General features: G+C 45.3%; 1 protein-coding gene across 6 annotated transcripts in view; it reads right to left on the bottom strand.

The window, feature by feature from the left end:
- kcnma1a (potassium large conductance calcium-activated channel, subfamily M, alpha member 1a) overlaps nucleotides 1-18,730 on the bottom strand; it is a 1,078,477-nt gene that overhangs the window by 201,996 nt on the left and 857,751 nt on the right. For all 6 annotated transcript variants that reach the window (XR_011588354.1, XM_070865680.1, XM_070865679.1 and 3 more), the window contains exons 15-16: nucleotides 15,200-15,309; nucleotides 6,877-6,945 (exon numbers count right to left, since the gene is read on the bottom strand). Coding sequence is in view for 5 of the 6 variants with exons in the window: in XM_070865680.1 (XP_070721781.1) it covers nucleotides 6,877-6,945; nucleotides 15,200-15,309 (179 nt within the window). In the remaining variant the exon portion in view is untranslated. The remainder of the gene's footprint in view (nucleotides 1-6,876; nucleotides 6,946-15,199; nucleotides 15,310-18,730) is intronic.

Here is an 18,730-nt window from a genome sequence, read left to right as displayed (position 1 = left end):
AGACACGATGGGCCAAAATGGCCTCCTTCCCTGCTGTAAATTTCTATGATTCTATGGACACCGTCACATGTGGATATGTGCCTCTGTACTCACATAAGCTTTTATTTCTTTACTTGTAGAAATCTGCAGACATCAGATCCTATCCAATATTCAATTGGCATTGTAATTAGAATATAAATTAATAAAGCCGAGTCTCAGTATAGATTTCCATATATCAGCAGATCCTTCATACAGCACAAGATTGACTTATTAACGGATTAAATTTTAATTAGGCAGGCAAGGAGGAATCCCAGGAAGCAAATTTCTGTCGGTCTAGAGTCGGCTCTGCTGAGTTCACTGTGGCAATGACATGCTACCGACACAAACACTCACACAGAACAACAATAAGCAACAAACAACTCCAAAAGTAGAGGCACAACGCCAGCATAAGGACTGCAGTAAGTGCTGCTGGATGGCCGAACGGCAAACTGACCGGAAGCCCCCCTACTTTTGTTGTACATATACCACTGCACACGAGCTTGGAGTCAGACAAAGCAAGGAGGTTAGGGACAGACACAAGGCAGGGGAGTGAGGAGGGATGGCGGAGGGGGGGGGGGCGGGGAGGTGGGGGAAATGAAGGAGCAATTCATGAAAAGAAGAGAGAGTAAGCAAGTCGCTACTAAGCTGGTTGGGTCAGCGATTAAACGACGCTTGAAAAAATGAAAACAAAACTAATTAAAAAAAATATTCAAATGGGTGTCTTTGGGATAAAAGGATACTGCCAAAACATTAATTTACTTCATGCATTAACATTTCACTCAATGTCAAGCAACAAACAGGGGCGGGGAGGCGGAGGGGGGCGGGGAGATGACAAGTGTCTGTCTTTAATCGTGGGCTGGGAGACAATCAGAAAGCTTGCTGATGCTAGGAAAATTGGAAAGAGACAGCAAAAAAAAATGCTGCCGTAAAATGCATTTCCACATTTGCTGAATTGAATGTGTACGTACGAAATGCGATCATTTACCATCAGGGCATGTTAAAATTATCATTGCTAAAAAACAAAATCATCAAACTCTTCAATTAGTTAACAAATTAAATTTGTGACAATTCATTTCTTTCCCTTTCTTTTCAATGAATCCTCAAACAACATGAGCTATTTGTTTAAATGCAGGGACATCTGAAGACAGGCGATGGGAAAGACATGAGTTGAAGACTTTGACAAGCAGACAGCAAAACAGCACTTTGGCTGACTGACATACATTACATCATCATGGGGGACGGAGGGGTTGAAATGGGGAGGAATAAAACTGTATGCCAGCAAAGGTTTTAATATGGAATGGTCTGAGACACAATCTGTGAATGACGGACCGTTTAGAAAAATATGTGTCAATATTTTTTTTTCCTGCAAAGAAATTAGGACGAGAAGCTTTTTTTTAAACAAAAAATACGATAAATGTCTTGTGTTGACTGTTCTATTTGATGTGTTTTAGTATTATCCTGCTGACTGGGTGAGAGTTAAAGGATGAGCTCTGGAGGAAAAGTGTCCTGAAGCGAGAAAGTGTAAAGAATTGAGGGGAAGGCTGAGATTGGTAGGAACATAAATGAAGAGAGCTTTACCACTTGGCACCTCTGTAAACAACAAGAAAACATTTCGATCAAACGCCATGGTAGAAACAAATAGCTCGCGACAAAAGCAAACGACACAGTCCAACTTGGCAAACATAAAACAAACAAAAATAGTTTGGTTTCTGCAAAAACACGAACGTAGCAAAACACAAGAAAACGCAAAAAATAAAAAGGCAAAATCTGCGGAACAAGAACGCAAAAGTTGGAATAAATTAGGAAAATGTCGCTGTACATTCCAATAGCTATTGGCTCGAGCCTTGGCCAACACGAGGCTGCTTTACAGCATTTATGCATTTCACTGTAAGATGCATTTGGGATGTGTTCAGGATTATTGTGAGCAATGTTCTGGTTAAGCTGCACGGCTGCACAGAGGTCTGGAGGTCCCGTGCAGCTGGCTCACCAGCTTGCAAAAGGAAAAAATGCCCTTGTGCGGAAATTTGAAAAAATTCGAGGGTACGTTGATTGTGAGATTTAATAAATCTTGGCTTCAAGGAGCTCATCGAGCTTCCCTATTCCCTCCTCCCATCTGTTCAGCACATCAACACAATATAAAGACCAACACAAGGCAGTCTTTTAAATGTGCCCCGTGTGCTCTCAAATTAAATGGCCACTTCTATTGTCCTCTGCCAAAACCTCCCACAAACTTTCAAGAAAACGAATGAATCAAAAACAGAAAGTGCTGGAAGAGCAGAAGCAGCTCCATCGGCATCTGAAAGAGCGAGAGACATTTCAGACCTGAGCTTTCATTAAAACGGCCAGGCCGTAATGAAGGACCCCACCTGAACATTAACCTGACTTGCCTCTTTAAGCTGGTTGGTTGCTGTGTGTGCTCATCCAACATTTTCTTAAATGAAGAGCCTTAAGATGCACTTTTTACCCAATTACTCCAAATTTAGACTTTATAAAACTTTAGAATCCAGTCGATCATATTTTTAATGGAATCGAGTGGAAAGTAAATGTATTTTCCATTAGGCTAGTGTATAGCATTGGACACATATAATGACAGTGAGAAGGTGATTAAACTTGCTAATTAGTGTTGGCTGATACATAGTACTTCATGTGAGCACTTCATTATGTCTTACTGGTGTCTAATGTATGCAATATTGAGTAGAAGGTTAATATCACATTTAAATGAAATTAAGATCAGTTACCAAATGCCAAGCTATGCTATTTTTAAAAGTTCTAAAGTTCGTCAATTGGCTATCTTTGAGATTTTCTTTCAATAAAAGGTTGTATTCACCTGTGCATTGAGAACACTTAAATGCTGGCATTCAAGGGAATTGCAGAGTGTTTAGTAAACAAAGTACTTGCAGCCTAATATTCTGCCTGTACAATGGACACAGCAGCCTGGGAACTGTCCAGTGCAGAGCCATTAATGACCCCGCTTGCAGAAAACTGGATCGAACATGGACATGGGTAGGGTACGGCAGCATAGTGGTTACGTTACTGGACCAGTAATCCCGAGGCATGGACTGATGATCCAGAGACATGAGTTCAAATCCCACCAGTTGGGGAATTTAAGTTCAGTTAATTAAATATATCTGGAATAAAAAGCTGGCGACCATGAAACTACTGGATTGTCATAAAAACCAATCTAGTTCATTAATGTCCTTTAGGGAAGGAAATCTGCCGTCCTTACCCGGTCGGGCCTATATGTGACTCCAGACCCACAGCAATGTGGTTGGCCCTTAACAGCCCTCTGAAATGGCCTAGCGAGACACTTATTCAAGAAGGCGGCTCACCACCACCTTCTCGGGTGCAAATAGGGATGGGCAATAAACGCCCACATCCCGTGAATGAATAAAAAAAGATTTGGTGAGGCCCCAAAGACTGTGTTTGAAGATCTGCTGGCTTGGGAGCACAAGCTATACTGGTGCTTATCCTGTAATACAATACTAATTGGGCTGGTCAGGCATTTGTTTGGGTATAGTTTAGCACACTCAGTATGGGATGTGCTTAAGTGGTAATATGCAGCCAGCATGGTTATCTCAACCAATTCTGCAGAACCAGTTGCTGCCAGACAATGTATCCAATTTGAAGGCCTATTGGGCAGGCTGTCCTCACTTTAGCACCTAATACACTTGCACAGCTGTAGATGGGTTCATAATCTAAGTTCTTGCAAATGTACGGTGCATAATACTGCCAATTGGGATCAGTTTTGAATCAATAGTGTTTGCTTAGTGTAACTGACTGGATTAAAGAGCCGTTTGCTTAACATGAGGCTGCTTCCATTGAGTGGCTTCTACTGTCTCAGATAAGTTTAAATCAGCATCATTTATCCCCTTTCACATTCGTGGGCAGCTAGATTTGAAGTGCATTCAGCTTATGAGAGAAATCATTCCTTTGTTTCCATTTAAAATCCAGTGTTAAGTGGAAGTACGCCTGAATTAGCTCGTGTGTGGTGTAGGTACACTGGGTGTGGTGTGGGTACACTGGGTGTGGTGTACACTGGGTGTGGTGTAGGTACACTGGGTGTGGTGTACACTGGGTGTGGGTACACTGGGTGTGGTGTAGGTACACTGGGTGTGGTGTGGGTACACTGGGTGTGGTGTACACTGGGTGTGGTGTAGGTACATTGGGTGTGGTGTGGGTACTCTGGATGTGGGTACACTGGGTATGGTGTACACTGGGTGTGGTGTGCACTAGGTGTGGTGTAGGTACACTGGGTGTGGTGTAGGTATACTGGGTGTGGGTACACTGGGCGTGGTGTACACTGGGTGTGGGTACACTGGGTGTGGTGTACACTGGGTCTGGTGTAGGTACACTGGGTGTGGGTACACTGGGTGTGGTGTGGGTACACTGGGTGTAGGTACACTGGGTGTGGTGTGGGTACACTGGGTGTAGGTACACTGGGTGTGGTGTACACTGGCTGTGGTGTATGTACACTGGGTGTGGTGTACACTGGATGTGGTGTAGGTACACTGGGTGGGGTGTACACTGGGTGTGGTGTGGGTACACTGGGTGTGGTGTAGGTATACTGGGTGTGGGTACACTGGGTGTGGTGTACACTGGGTGTGGGTACACTGGGTGTGGTGTACACTGGGTCTGGTGTAGGTACACTGGGTGTGGGTACACTGGGTGTGGTGTGGGTACACTGGGTGTAGGTACACTGGGTGTGGTGTGGGTACACTGGGTGTAGGTACACTGGGTGTGGTGTACACTGGCTGTGGTGTATGTACACTGGGTGTGGTGTACACTGGGTATGGTGTAGGTACACTGGGTGGGGTGTACACTGGGTGTGGTGTGGGTACACTGGGTGTAGGTACACTGGGTGTGGTGTGGGTACACTGGGTGTAGGTATACTGGGTGTGGTGTGGGTACACTGGGTGTGGGTACACTGGGTGTGGTGTGGGTACACTGGGTGTGGGTACACTAGATGGGGTGTGCATTGGGTGTGGTGTACACTAGGTTTGATGTAGGTACACTGGGTGTGGTGTAGGTCCACTGGGTGTAGGTACACTGGATGTGGTGTGGGTACTCTGGGTGTAGGTACACTGGGTGTGGTGTGGGTACACTGGGTGTGGGTACACTGGGTGTAGGTACACTGGGTGTGAGATAGGTACACTGGGTGGGGTGTGGGTACACTGGGTGGGGTACACTGGGTATGGGGTAGGTACATTGGGTGGGGTGTGGGTACACTGGGTGTCTTGTGGGTACACTGGGTGTGGGCACACTGAATGTGGGGTAGGTTCACTAGGTGGGGTGTGGGTACACTGAGTGGGGTGTACGCTGGCACTGGGTGGGGTACACTCACAGAGCACTGTAATATTGTCTTTGGCCGGTGAGGATCACTTGTTCCAAGCCAATTACATATTGATTGCTATTGAACAAGAACCTCCTGGTCATGAATGCATCCCATAACCTTCAACATTACCCTGTCTGGAAGGCCGAGAGTGAGCCCTGAGACCAGCCCAGGAAGAGGAGGGAAGGGCTGGCTTACTGCAGTTCAACATCCGGAGGGAGAGGAGAGCAGAAAAACTTACCAACTTTATTTACTTCTACAAAGAGTTGGAGAGAGTGGGAAAAGAGCAACCTTCAACATTACCAATAATGCCTGGAAGGCACATGTTACTTTCAATCAAGGGCCCAATGGGAACTAAATGAGCATCTATAGACAGTGGCTTTGAAATGTAAGGGCATTTCTGATTAAAATGATGGTAAATTTGAAGAATGTTAAGCATTACTAATTAATCTTGCTCAGATCCCTTATATTCTAGATGAAAATGGTTGACCAACAGTTGCATTGGCGAAAAGTTGATGATATTCCCATTGGTGATAACTGGGGCCAGTGCCAGCATGAAACAACATTGTACATTGGCTGCAATGACAAAACAACACTGCTGTCAGCCTTTGGATACTCCTTTTCCCTGAATGCCAACCAGTGGTAGGTGTAAAGAACTAAGAATGAGGAGTAGGAGTGGGCCAAATGGCCCCTCGAGCCTGAAATTGTCCACTCATCACCGGAGCCCTGACCTTTCTACCCTATCTCCCACTGTAGTGATTTGTATCTCTGCACAATATGTAATAAACAGAATCAGTCATTGGTGAGTGGCTAGTGCCACTTCATCCTCATTATCTATTTTTCTTCACGTTTTTAAGATGCATTTGTCAGGCTTTTCAAAGGGGATAAAAATGATATATTTTTGTAAACAAAAAAATGACTTAATATCTGCCTGTCCAAACAAGTATGTTGCATTAATGAGATGTTCCTGGGGTAGCAATTAAACCGCGGAGTTTGATATTGATAAAGCCGACAAACTTGACATTTAGTGACATTTGAAGAAATGTTTCGGTGTTTGATGTCCTGTTGGTTGTCTTCCAGTTTTCACCCCTGCCCATTGGAAAGGCAATGATCAGACCAATACTCTCACACTCCCTGTGTATATAAAGGACATTTCTTGCCGTGCCCATGACCCAATGTGATTAGCTTTTTTACTCACATGGCCTGGGAAGAACCAAGTCTCAAAGAGTGAAGGATACACGTCACGAGAGCTAGAGATCACAGGACTTATATCAATCGGACAGTCCCTTTTTTGAAATGCTTTCTTCACCTCGACCATTGACTCTGCAACCAACATGGCCGCTGCGATATATGACATTAATGGGCTTCTAATCAGATTTAAGCTGCCAGTGTGAAATGGGGTTGGAAGATGCTGAGTCTCTGTCAATTTCTGAATGCCATTGTCAACTTTTAGTGTTCTCTTGACTGTTTACTCCATTAGGATGACGCAATTAATTCTCACAATTCAGAGTTAAGACTGCGACACTCACCTGCTTTCCCTCGTGTCCGATTTATATTCTATCGCCAACAGCAACAGTTTCAGCTTCACAAAACACAGCCTGCACAAGGAAGACAAAGAGCCAGTTACCTCAGGTGCTTACATCTCTGTGGCAGGTGTGACTGTCTGACAGTTCTGGTGCATGCTCTGCCAATGCAGCTGATCATGTTCTCAACCCGACCGAACCATTCTGATGGTGCTCAGGTTCCGCACACAGTTTGTAAAGGAATCAGTCGGAGGAGTTTGATCAAAAGGGAAGAACAATCGTGAGCAGCCTCCTGGCTCATTGGGCAACAGAAGGAAAAGTGTGGCGTATTCAGGATACGTGCTGCCAATTCCTCAACAACTTTATCCAAGTTTTGCAAAGTAATACGGGAAAGGCTTTTTCTGAATGCAGGTTGAACCTTCCTTATCCGGAACCCTCTGTATAAGGGATTTTTCCCGGATGAGAGGTGGTCACGTTAAATTGGATGGTACAGGTACTGAGCAAGGGTCTATCGGGGTTGGCTGGCTTGGGGCTGAGAGTGCAGCCGAGAGATCATGGGGCGGGGGGCGGTGGATCGCGGGGTCAGGCCAGCGATTGCGGGGGTTGGCAGTGAGGAAGGACTTCAATTTGTTCATGTCGGAGTTCTGCGCATTCAACACCCTGTGGCCGGGAATGGTTCTGGATGAGGGGTGGTTCCGGAAAAGAGAGTTCTGGATAAGGGAGATTCAACCTGTATAAGCCCTGATGCACTGAAGGAAAGTGCACACATGTCAAGTGAAAAAAGCCTCACCACATTGATCAACAACAACAACTTGTATTTACATAGCGCCTTTAATATAGTGAAATGTTCCAAGGCGCTTCACATATTATGAAATTAAAAAATGTGATTAGCTCTTCATCGTTACTGCTCCTGATGCTGGTCAATCCAGACCAAAACGTGAACCATAGAATCATAGAAATTTACAGCATGGAAGGAAGCCATTTTGTGTCATCGTGTCTGCACAAAGAACTATCCAGCCTAATCCCACTTTCCAGCTCTTGGTCCATAGCCCTGTAGGTTACGGCACTTCAAGTGCACATCCAAGTACCTCTTAAATGTGGTGAGGGTTTCTGCCTCGACCACCCTTTCAGGCAGTGAGTTCCAGAAGAAACTTCTCCTCAAATCCCCTCTAAACCTCCTATCAATTACTTTAAATGGTGCTGACCCCTCTGCTAAGGGAACTAGGTCCTTCCTATCCACTCTATCCAGGCCCCGCATAATTTTATACATCTCAATGAAGCAGATCTTGTCAGTACCGATGATTGGAGAGTCTAGAGAATCTACCTCAGGCACAGGCTGCATTATTTGCACCATCAAGTATAAACCAGGGCATACCAGAATTATACTCGATACTGCACTCTGCAATAACCATTTCATTCTATTGCTTCTTGATCCAGACAATTGTAAGGAGGGTGTTCACAAGGCAGTTAGTCTTTCATAAGTGTATTTGTGACAATTATGAATGCATACCTAATAAACCTCAACTACCTTCTTAACGGAGAATGAATCAAAATATAAAATGATTAGCCATATAATTTCTAGTTGTGTACATCAACTTGCTTGTCAATTAACACACATGAAGTATCAAGTAATCAAATATTTCCAGCTCTGGTCCTGTCATCCATCACTTTGCCTTCCTAATTCTAGTCGCTCTCATTACATTTACTTCGGGAAAAAAGTCTGCAAATCAATTTTTATTAGTCATACAATCGTTATTAATTAACCAATAACTATTGACCCTGAGTATGAAGAAATATCTTTGTGTAAAATTAAATTTAGAATACTTTTGTCACTAATGTAATGTTTACAGCTGAACCCACACAAGTAATCATTTTGAACAATATAAAAAGGACTAAAAAGATATTGAAATACAATTCAATGGACAACTGAATCGTCAACTTATATTAGACGTCGAACATAATTATTAATCATCCTGAAATTTTAACAATCATCGACTGTCTTAAAGTCTTTAAACATGGCCACAGTATTAAGGTACACAGGAACATACAAACAAGAGCAGGCCATTCAGCCCCTCGAGTCGGTTCTGGCATTTAATTATATCATGGCTATCCTACACCTCAGCTCCATTTACCTGCCTTTGATCCATAGCACACAATCATACAATGGTTCTAGCATGGAAGGAGGCCATTCGGCCCGTCGAGCCCGTGCCGACTCTCAGCTAGTCCCACTCCCCCGCACTTTTACCGTAGCCCTGCAAAGCTTTTCCTTCAGATACTTAATAGAATAAAAATGTTATAAACTGAATTCAAATTCTCAAACTGCCATGGCGGGATTTGACTCACCTTCTCGGGATTATTAGTCCAGTAAGATAATCACTACACTACCATATCCCCATTATCCTTTCATACCCTTACCAAACAGAAGTCTGTCCATCTCAGTCTTGAATATGTCAATTGATCTCCCTGTAACCACAGCTTTTTGGGAGAGTGCATCCCACATCACCCCCTCCTACCCTTTATGTGAAGAAGTGCTTCTTCATTTCACTCTTGTATTACTTAGCTCTAATTTTAAGATTGTGCCCCCTACCTGTAATGTATTTGCTTCATGGGTTCTTTGCTTAAGAATTCATAGCAACACATTGCTGTTAAGAACTAGTTGGTTTATTGACAAAGGTTTAACAATCACACTAGACATTGCCAGTTCATCCACCAGGCTCACAACTGCATACCTCATCGTGGATGACCTAGACCCAATTGACTGGGGTTTTATTGTGAACATCACATGACTGGCAAAACCACTCACAACTCAACGGCTCTGCAAACCCGTGAGCAGTAGAAGTCAACAAGGGCTCTTGAACATTTTGTCACTAACCTCACCGGCAATCCCTTTAAATACCGCTCCCCTAGCGTCCGGCTGACCTTACAACCCCTCTTGCAGCTGCCGGTGTTGACGCCCGCCGAAGCTGCAGGGGGCGGAACCGAAATTCGCATCTGGGGCAGTACCGGGACTCTGCGCACTGTATGACATCACAATCTCCGGGGCGCAGGCGTTTGTGGCGTTTGGAGTTACCGGCGGCGCTAACCTGCAAGGCAAGTTCGCGGGCATCGGTACTCTTGCTGGAGGCGCCAATGGGAGGTGCAAAGGAGACCAATTTCTCCACCCTGAACTAGACCTTTTATTCAACAATTATCCAGCTCAACACCAATATTCTAGCTAAGTCTCCCACGCAATATCGTACAACTTTACTGTATATTTATGCATTATTAAATGCACTAACTTCTTGTTAAAGTAAAAGTAACATGTCTGGACTCCTGCTCTGAATCTCTTCTTCTCTCCTTCCCTTGCTGTTTGGACCAATCCACCAGGTCCACCGGACCAATTCTGCCGCAAAGCTTCCACTTTGAAATGTGAACCCATCTTTCCCTTTCCGAAGCTGAAAAACCTACTTTGTTTCAGGGAATGGCAGTAGATTGGTTATGTTACTGGACTAATGATCCAGGGGCTGGGACGAATGTGCCGGAGACAAGACTCAAAATCCCACCTCGGCAGCTGGGGAATTTCAATTCAGCTAAATAAATCTGGAATGTAAATTGAGTATCAGTAAAGGTGACCATGTAACTACCGGCGTATCATTAAAAACCCATCTGGTTCACTCATGTCCGTTAGGGCGGGAAATCTGCCGCCCTTACCCAGTCTGGCCTATTTGTGACTCCAGACCCACAGCAATGTGGTTGGTTGACTCTTAACTTCCCTCTGAAATGGCCTAGCAAGCCACTCAGTTGTCAAGGAGATGGCTCACCACCACCTTCTCAAGGGCAAATAGGGATGGGCAATAAATGTTGGCTTTGCCAGCGACGCCCACATCCCGTGAATGAATAAAAAAAAGTACTGCTTCTATTTCAGATTTCCAGCATTCTTTTTACCCATCAACCATCCCCTCTCCCCTCCCCTCCCCTCACCCCCCTCCGCCCCTTCCTCCCCCCCCCGCCCCAACCCCACACACCAATGATCTTACTGGGCTTCACAAGATTACAAGGATTTTTATAATATGTTCTATAGTAAAAGAATCCGGAAATAACTCTAAGGAGCCCTATTACAGTTTTGGAGCAGGCTATCCAACTGAATACTGCAGTAAAGAGGGCCAGCACCGAATCCGCATCATTTGAATGAAGAATCACCGAGAATTGATGATGAAGCAATCTGGCATTTTGAAAATAAGCAGCTCCAGTACTTCCATTCTAAAACTTTTCATCTGTTTAATTGTATCTTGCTCCTTCCTAACATTATTCCGTAAAACAGCTGTATTTACTGTAATGTTAACATGGATTAATTTGCACAACAATATACAAAAGGATATATTGATTATCATAGGGCTTAATTAAAGAGAATTGGATAGCATTATCCATCTAACACTAGCAAGGACATGAGAGCGTGAATAATGAGGTCTCTTTAATTTAAACTAGAAAACAGGATAATTGAGTCTCTAGGCAAAACCTATGTGTCAAGTGAAGATTTTTAGGCGATTCCTAAATCTCATTAGAACATCTGCATTCATTGATCATTACTTCCTTGTGGCACTGCATCATTAGTCGCCAATAACAACCCCTCCTTGTTTAAATCTCATTAACCCCATGAGAACAGATGATGCGAGTTTTCCAGGCAGCCATTACCACGACAAGGCGACTGTTGTTTGGTGTACAAACATTACTCTCATAATAAAGTAATCAGCATCTCCCGAGGGGGAATCCAAAATCTGAACTGTAATTACCAAACAGAGGCATTGCTGCTTTCATACACTCTGCTTACACAGGGAAGTCCAATTCAATTCCATTTGTGGAGTTCAATTGAATTTGATTCCCCCTTCATGTTCATGGCCATTTTTGTCCTGACCTCGGGCGTACATTGGTCACCACTGAGCTACCATCACTTCTAATGACATGTTCGGGAGAACAAGGCCCATCAGTTAAACTACTGAATCCAGCCATTATATACCGCTGTCTGATTGGGTATCCAGATTGATTTTAATTGTGCTCCTCAGCTCTCCACAGTAGTTTGAATGGAATTTTATTGCATTTCTGTTCCAACATTAAATTTCATTGTCCTTTCCCAAACATGCACGCATGGAATGTTAAAGAACAGAAAAATAACCCCTTATATTATGGGTGACAAGCTGCCATTTTCGAGAGGAAGTCAAGAAGATAGCCATGCATTTTTCTTCCCGTGATCATCATCATCATGGGCGGTCCCTCGAACGAGGATGACTCGCTTCCACATGAGTTCACAGATGTTTCAATGAAGGATCCGATGTTCCAGCAGTGATACTCAGCAGTCAGCCACTAGGAGATGTATGAAGGAGGTTGACTTGTCCTCTCATCCTTTGCAACCTAACTGAGATTAAGCACTTATCATACAAAGAGTTATGTGACCTATGCCTAACATCGTGGATGGCATGTTGGTTTACTAACACACCATGCCACTAAACTGCCCAATGTGAATGGCGTACGCTGTCTATATATCAGGACATTAGCCTATCCATAAGTAACTGGGATATGTAGAAATTCTTAGTAATGTTGTGTTCTCCTTATGTGGTTTTTCATCCTTGTTTTATGAAGGATTACTTCAACATTTTGAGTGAAACAGTATCATTAACTTGACAGATAGTGGTTATTTGAGCCAATCACAAAAGTCCGATGGATAATTTATTTTGCATCTTACAAATAGCTCATTCTCACGTTAAATGTATCGGCTGTCGCATTTAATGTGTGAATGTTAGTCACAAGACTTTTAATTATATAGACTAATGAGTAAGGAGCAGGAACGGCCAGAGAGGAGAGAGCAGTCAGAACAGTATTATGCAGAGGAGAGAGCCGCAAGGTAGGCGGGGTGGGGGAGGGGGGGCATTGACCACAGGAGGTCGCCAATCGCAGGACAGGCACTGACCACAGGAGCTACCCAATCGCCGGACAGACAGTGACCATGGGAGATAGCCAATCGCAGGATAGACACTGACCACAGGAGCTAGCCAATCGCAGGACAGGCACTGATCCACGGGAGCTAGCCAATCGCAGGAAAGGCACTGACCATGGGAGCTAGCCAATCGCAGGACAGATACTGACCATGGGAGATAGCCAATCGCAGGACAGACACTGACCATGGGAAATAGCCAATCGCAGGATAGACAATGACCACAGGAGCTAGCCAATCGCAGGAGAGGCACTGACCACAGGAGCTAGCCAATCACAGGACAGGCACTGACCATGGGAGACGGCCAATCGCAGGACAGACACTGACCATGGGAGATAGCCAATCGCAGGATAGACAATGACCACAGGAGCTAGCCAATTGCAGGAGAGGCACTGACCATGGGAGCTAGCTAATCGCAGGACAGGCACTGACCATGAAAGACAACCAATCGCAGGACAGATACTGACCATGGGAGACAGCCAATCACAGGACAGGCACTGACCACAGGAGCTAGCCAATCGCAGGACAGGCACTGACCATGGGACACAGTCAATCGCAGGACAGGCACTGACCATGGGAGACAGCCAATCGCAGGACAGATACTGACCATGGGAGATAGCCAATCGCAGGATAGACAATGACCACAGGAGCTAGCCAATCGCAGGAGAGGCACTGACCATGGGAGCTAGCTAATCGCAGGAGAGGCACTGACCATGGGAGCTAGCTAATCGCAGGACAGGCACTGACCATGGGAGATGGCCAATCGCAGGACAGGCACTGACCATAGGAGATATCCAATCGCAGGACAGGCACTGACCATGGGAGATGGCCAATCGCAGGACAGACACTGACCACAGGAGCTAGCCAATCGCAGGACAGGCATTGATCATGGGAGACAGCCAATCGCAGGACAGGCACTGACCATGGGAGACAGACAGTAGCAGGGCAGACACTAACCACGAGGAGATAGACACGGAGGTGGCAATGAGATGAAAATGTGTACATTTCACTTCTAACGAAGAGGAAAGCATGGAGCTGTGCTGATGTCAGGGTCTATCTGGTATCAGACAACACCAGCTTACATTTCTATAGTGCTCTACATGCAAGGAGGTGCCTTTAAGCCACTTTAAAGGGTGATGCTGAGTGGAGGAGGGGAGAAAGCCAGGGTTGAAGAGGAGGGTCATAAGCAGGTGTTTGAAGGCGGAGGAGGCGAAGGTAAGGAGGAGATACTGAGGGAGGGAGCTCGAATAGGCAGGGGCCCAGTGGCTGAAGTAGTATCCACTGCTGGTGGGATGGGGAACGAGATGTAGGTCAGGGTTCTCAGATTGGCATGTGCACAGGGTCAGAAGTGCCTCATGTAAATAAGGCCCGGGGCATCAATCAGTGCCTCAGGCCTAAGCGTTTCGGCACCGGGATCATTCCGTGCACCTAGTGCGTGCAGACAGCCTGGCCCAACCAATTTCCAGGCCATTGACTCTTGAGCTGCAGGTCGAATAGAGGTTTTGTTTAGAGATATAACTCACCTCTGCTCACTGAACACTAAAATGATTACCCTCTTATGTAATAAAAAATATCAAAGCAAAGGCCCCTATCAATCTCCATATCCAGGAGTATGACAACTCCTCTGGAACTAATCAAAAAAAAAATTGATGGGGTGGAATTGTAATTCCTGGAATGAATACTCTGTACAAATGAAGCAGTTAGTCAGTGCTTACTATTGTGCTTAATTGGAGAAATATCACAAACGATGTCTCCGCAAGATCCTACAAATCCCCTGGGAGGACAGGCACACCAACATCAGTGTCCTCATTCAGGCTAACATCCCCAGCATTGAAGCACTGACCACACTCGATCAGCTCCACTGGGCAGGCCACGTAGTCCGCATGCCAGACACGGGACTCCCAAAGCAAGTGCTCTACTCGGAGCTCCTTCATGGCAAACGAGCCAAAGGTGGGCAGCGGAAACACTACAAGGACGCCCGCAAAGCCTCCCTGATAAAGTGCAACATTCCCACTGATACCTGAGAGTCCCTGGTCCAAGACTGCCCTAAGTGGAGGAAGTGCATCCGAGAGCACCTCGCGTCTTGTCGCCAAGAGCATGCAGAAATCAAGCGTAGGCAGCGGAAAGAGCGTGCGGCAAACCAGTCCCACCCACCCCTTCCCTCAACGACTATCTGTCCCACCTGTGACAGAGTCTGTGGCTCTCGTATTGGACTATTCAGCCAACAAAGAACTCACTTCAGGAGTGGAAGCAAGTCTTCCTCGATTCTGAGGAACCGCTAATGATGATTGTGATGATGATGATGATGATGATGCTTAAAGTCAAATTTGGTGATAACAGACAGAAACGGACTTATTTACTTACTCACAAACTGCAGGAAAGGACAAGCCTATGAAGGCACTAGACAGATACTCTGTGTACATCTCATTTGACACCCCTTCTAGGTAGTACTTCTGCCAGGTGTCCTCCTCAATCTAGAATGGAAAGATAAACAGAATATTGACCCATCTCAGTAAAGGAAAACCAACCTTTGCATTTTACTCAATCTATACAGGTTAATACTCTACTTTCAATGGGGTCACGTAGGTTTGAACCTTGCTCAGACTGACGAAATGAAAGCTCCCTCTCTACTAATAACAGATTAAGCAGTCCAGGTCTTTAACAAAATATCCATCATTCTGAAGTGACGGGATGCCACAGAAATGTTACTAGAAATGTTACATTGGTGCTTTCGGAGGGTTTTCATTCTGCAACAATCACCACCCGTTGAACTAAGTCAAGGTATGAGGCGTTTTCAGGAATTGGTAATAATTTAATAACACACTAGGACAGGTAGCACTCTTCTTTCTCAGGTTGGGCTTCAAGCACATTGATGGAGTAATGCAGCTATAACCTTAACCTCACCAGGACAACACCTTCTCGATGCTGATGTGGAGGAAAAAACATTCAACTCTCATCTCAACCATCCTTACCTTGACCAGCACAAAATGTTCTGCAAAACAACAACAACTTGTATTTATATAGCGCCTCTACCGTCCCAAGGCGCTTCACACGAGTATTATGAGATAAAAATTTGACATCGAGCCGCATAAGGAGAAATTAGCACAGGTGACCAAAAGCTTGGTCAAAGAGGTAGTTTTTAAGGAGCATGTCTTGAAGGAGGAAAGAGAGGCAGAGAGGTTTAGGCAGGGAGTTCCAGAGCTTGGGGCCTCGGCAACAGAAGGCATGGCCACCGATGGTTGAGCGATTATAATCAGGGATGCTCAGGAGGGCAGAATTAGAGGAGCGCAGACATCTCGGGGGGTTGTGGGGCTGAGATAGGGAGGGACGAGGCCATGGAGGCATTTGAAAATAAAACCTGAAGAAGAAAACAGTAACAAGTGCTGACTAAGATGAAGAAGGGTTGCGACCACTTGTATACCTGGTGGCCATCCACCAACAAACTTTCTACCTCTGCTCTAATTATGAACGCCAATGTGGCTTTGTTGTCAGTTTTCTTGCTAAATCGTCTTTATTTCCTCCTTATGTCGCTGATAATATCATGCAGCGTCATCCTGTCAGTTAAAGAAAGCCTAAACAATAACCTGGTTGAGCATTGGCCTTGATGACTATTGTGTTCCTAACACAGATGAGACTGCACACAGGGAGGTTAAAGTAACAGTGACCTTAGTCTTTAATAAGACACTCCAGAGTGAGGAACAGGCCTCAGGGGCCGGCTTATATACAGTGCTCCCAAGGGATGCTGGGATCCCTTGGGACGTCAGGGGATGAGCTCCCTAGTGGCGGAACATGGGAGTGCATGCTTTACAGATACACAACAATGACAAAGCTCTTTTCCCTCAGTTTTTTGTCAGATGCTGATAATGGGACAAGGCCACAACAGGGCCTGGCGCTCAACAAAGCGTCTTTGTCCAAAATGATGGCATTCAATCCAAGCTTTATAAACGTGCCCTTCGACATTAGCAACGTTCTCATTTTTCACTCTGCTGCCGAGCCCTCGCTCAGCGAAATCTGACTAACGAGTAATTTTAGATTGTGAACTTGTGATTAAGTCATTGAAAATGCATTGTTTCTCATTATTTCATGACAGTAGAAATGGATGAGGGAGAGAAATTACATATTTTATTTTTGATATCAGAAAATGAAACCTGAACGACGGTAACCTTGGCTGCCCTCCAAACCTGTTCGAAGGCGACTTCTGTGTGAGGAACCATGGGCATAAATCTGTGGCACAGGGCGGCGGTAGCCAGAGCTCTGTGCTGCCAAGAAACCCGGAGGCACTTACCTCCACATTTCGTTCCCTTCTGGAGGTGACCGCTTGTATAATGCAGGGGGAAGCTGAGAAAGCAGACAGCATCAAATCTGCAAAAGTCGTATCTCTTCACTGGGAAAACAAAGTAACAAACTGCGGGTATATGTCAGCTGTGGCCCAGTGGGTAGCATACTTGCCTCTGAGTCAGAAGGTTGTGGGTTCAAGTCCCACTCCAGGGACTTGAGCACATAAATCTGGACTGACACTCCAGTGCAGTGCTGAGGGAGTTCTGCACTGTTGGAGGTGCCGTCTTTCAGATGAGATGTTAAACTGAGGCCCCGTCTGCCCTTTTTAAAAGATCCCGTGGCACTAGTTTGAAGAGGAGCAGGGGAGTTCTCCCCGGTGTCCTGGCCAATATTTATCTCTCAATCAAAGTAACAAAAACAGATTATCTGGTTATTATCACGTTGCTGTGCGCAAGTTGTCTGCCGTGTTTCCCACATTACAACAGTGACTACACTCCTAAAGTACTTCATTGGCTGTAAAGCGCTTTGAGATGTCCAGTCGTCGTGAAAGGTGCTATATGAATGCAAGTCTTTCTTTTGATATTTTGCCAGCTATTTTGTAAGTTTGCCCACTCTTCAGATGCTGCTGTGGTGCACAGCATTCCGCACGTGGATGGGCAGATGATCCGCTCACAGCTTTGTGCCAACACCTGACTTGACGTGAGCCCTGGGAGGTGCGTGACAAAGTTTCTTAGCCCAAGAAAAGTGCCTCTGTTCCACCCGACTCCTCCCCATTCCACAAGGCTGAAATCAGACTGGATGTGATACTCTGGGGGAAGATGGATGATGTAGTGTGTAAGTGAGACAACACAATGTGTTGCCAACTAACCCTACATATCTCAGCAAAGAAGAACTGCTGAGAAAGTAAAATAAGCATATGTCTTCCACTCCCGGTTAATTATAATCATCTGGAAACTTCCAGAAGTTTCTAGTGGGCTAAGTGGAAATGGAATGCCAGCAAGTGTTGACAAAGCTCAAATGGCGACACTTAACTCATCGCTGGCCCAACAATGGCTCAAGTTAGCGCTGGCTTCCATACTATACCTTGACCCAAGCAGCGTGGAGGCCCCGACCTGGACCAAGACCTAGCTCTTTCAAGCCCATGTGGTGGCTGGTGTGCAACGGCCATCACACATTAAAAAAATTCACGCCCAGGCACCTTCCCCCTTCAGGATGTAGTTCAGGATCCAGAATATTAGGTCCTTCATTGAAACACCTGTGAACTCATCCTTTTTTGGCGTGGAAGCAGGTCATCCTCGTTTCGAGGGACTGCCTATGATGATGATGACTACACAATGGGGGGGGAACGGTTTAAGCATGTGCAGGCGGGGTTAATCCGACTCACCAACTGGGTTGGAAAATCGCTGCTCTACTGGTCCCCACTCAATACGCACTTGGAAAACTACCCCCAGTGATCCAACACAACACTGGGGCTGGGACATGGCTGGCTGGATTGTTGTAACATGGTGGCATTCGAATGTTAATAAGGTTCAACATTTTGCTAAACTTTTCAAGATTTAATATATATATATTGTTAAAATAGCATCTCTCTGTCAACTTTATTTTTATCTGGTGCCT

This window comes from Pristiophorus japonicus, chromosome 22 (genome assembly GCF_044704955.1).
Source record: "Pristiophorus japonicus isolate sPriJap1 chromosome 22, sPriJap1.hap1, whole genome shotgun sequence".
Classification (NCBI taxonomy): Eukaryota; Metazoa; Chordata; class Chondrichthyes; family Pristiophoridae; genus Pristiophorus; species Pristiophorus japonicus.
Note: the sequence above shows the minus strand (reverse complement) of the source record. Positions and strands in the feature narration are given on the sequence as shown.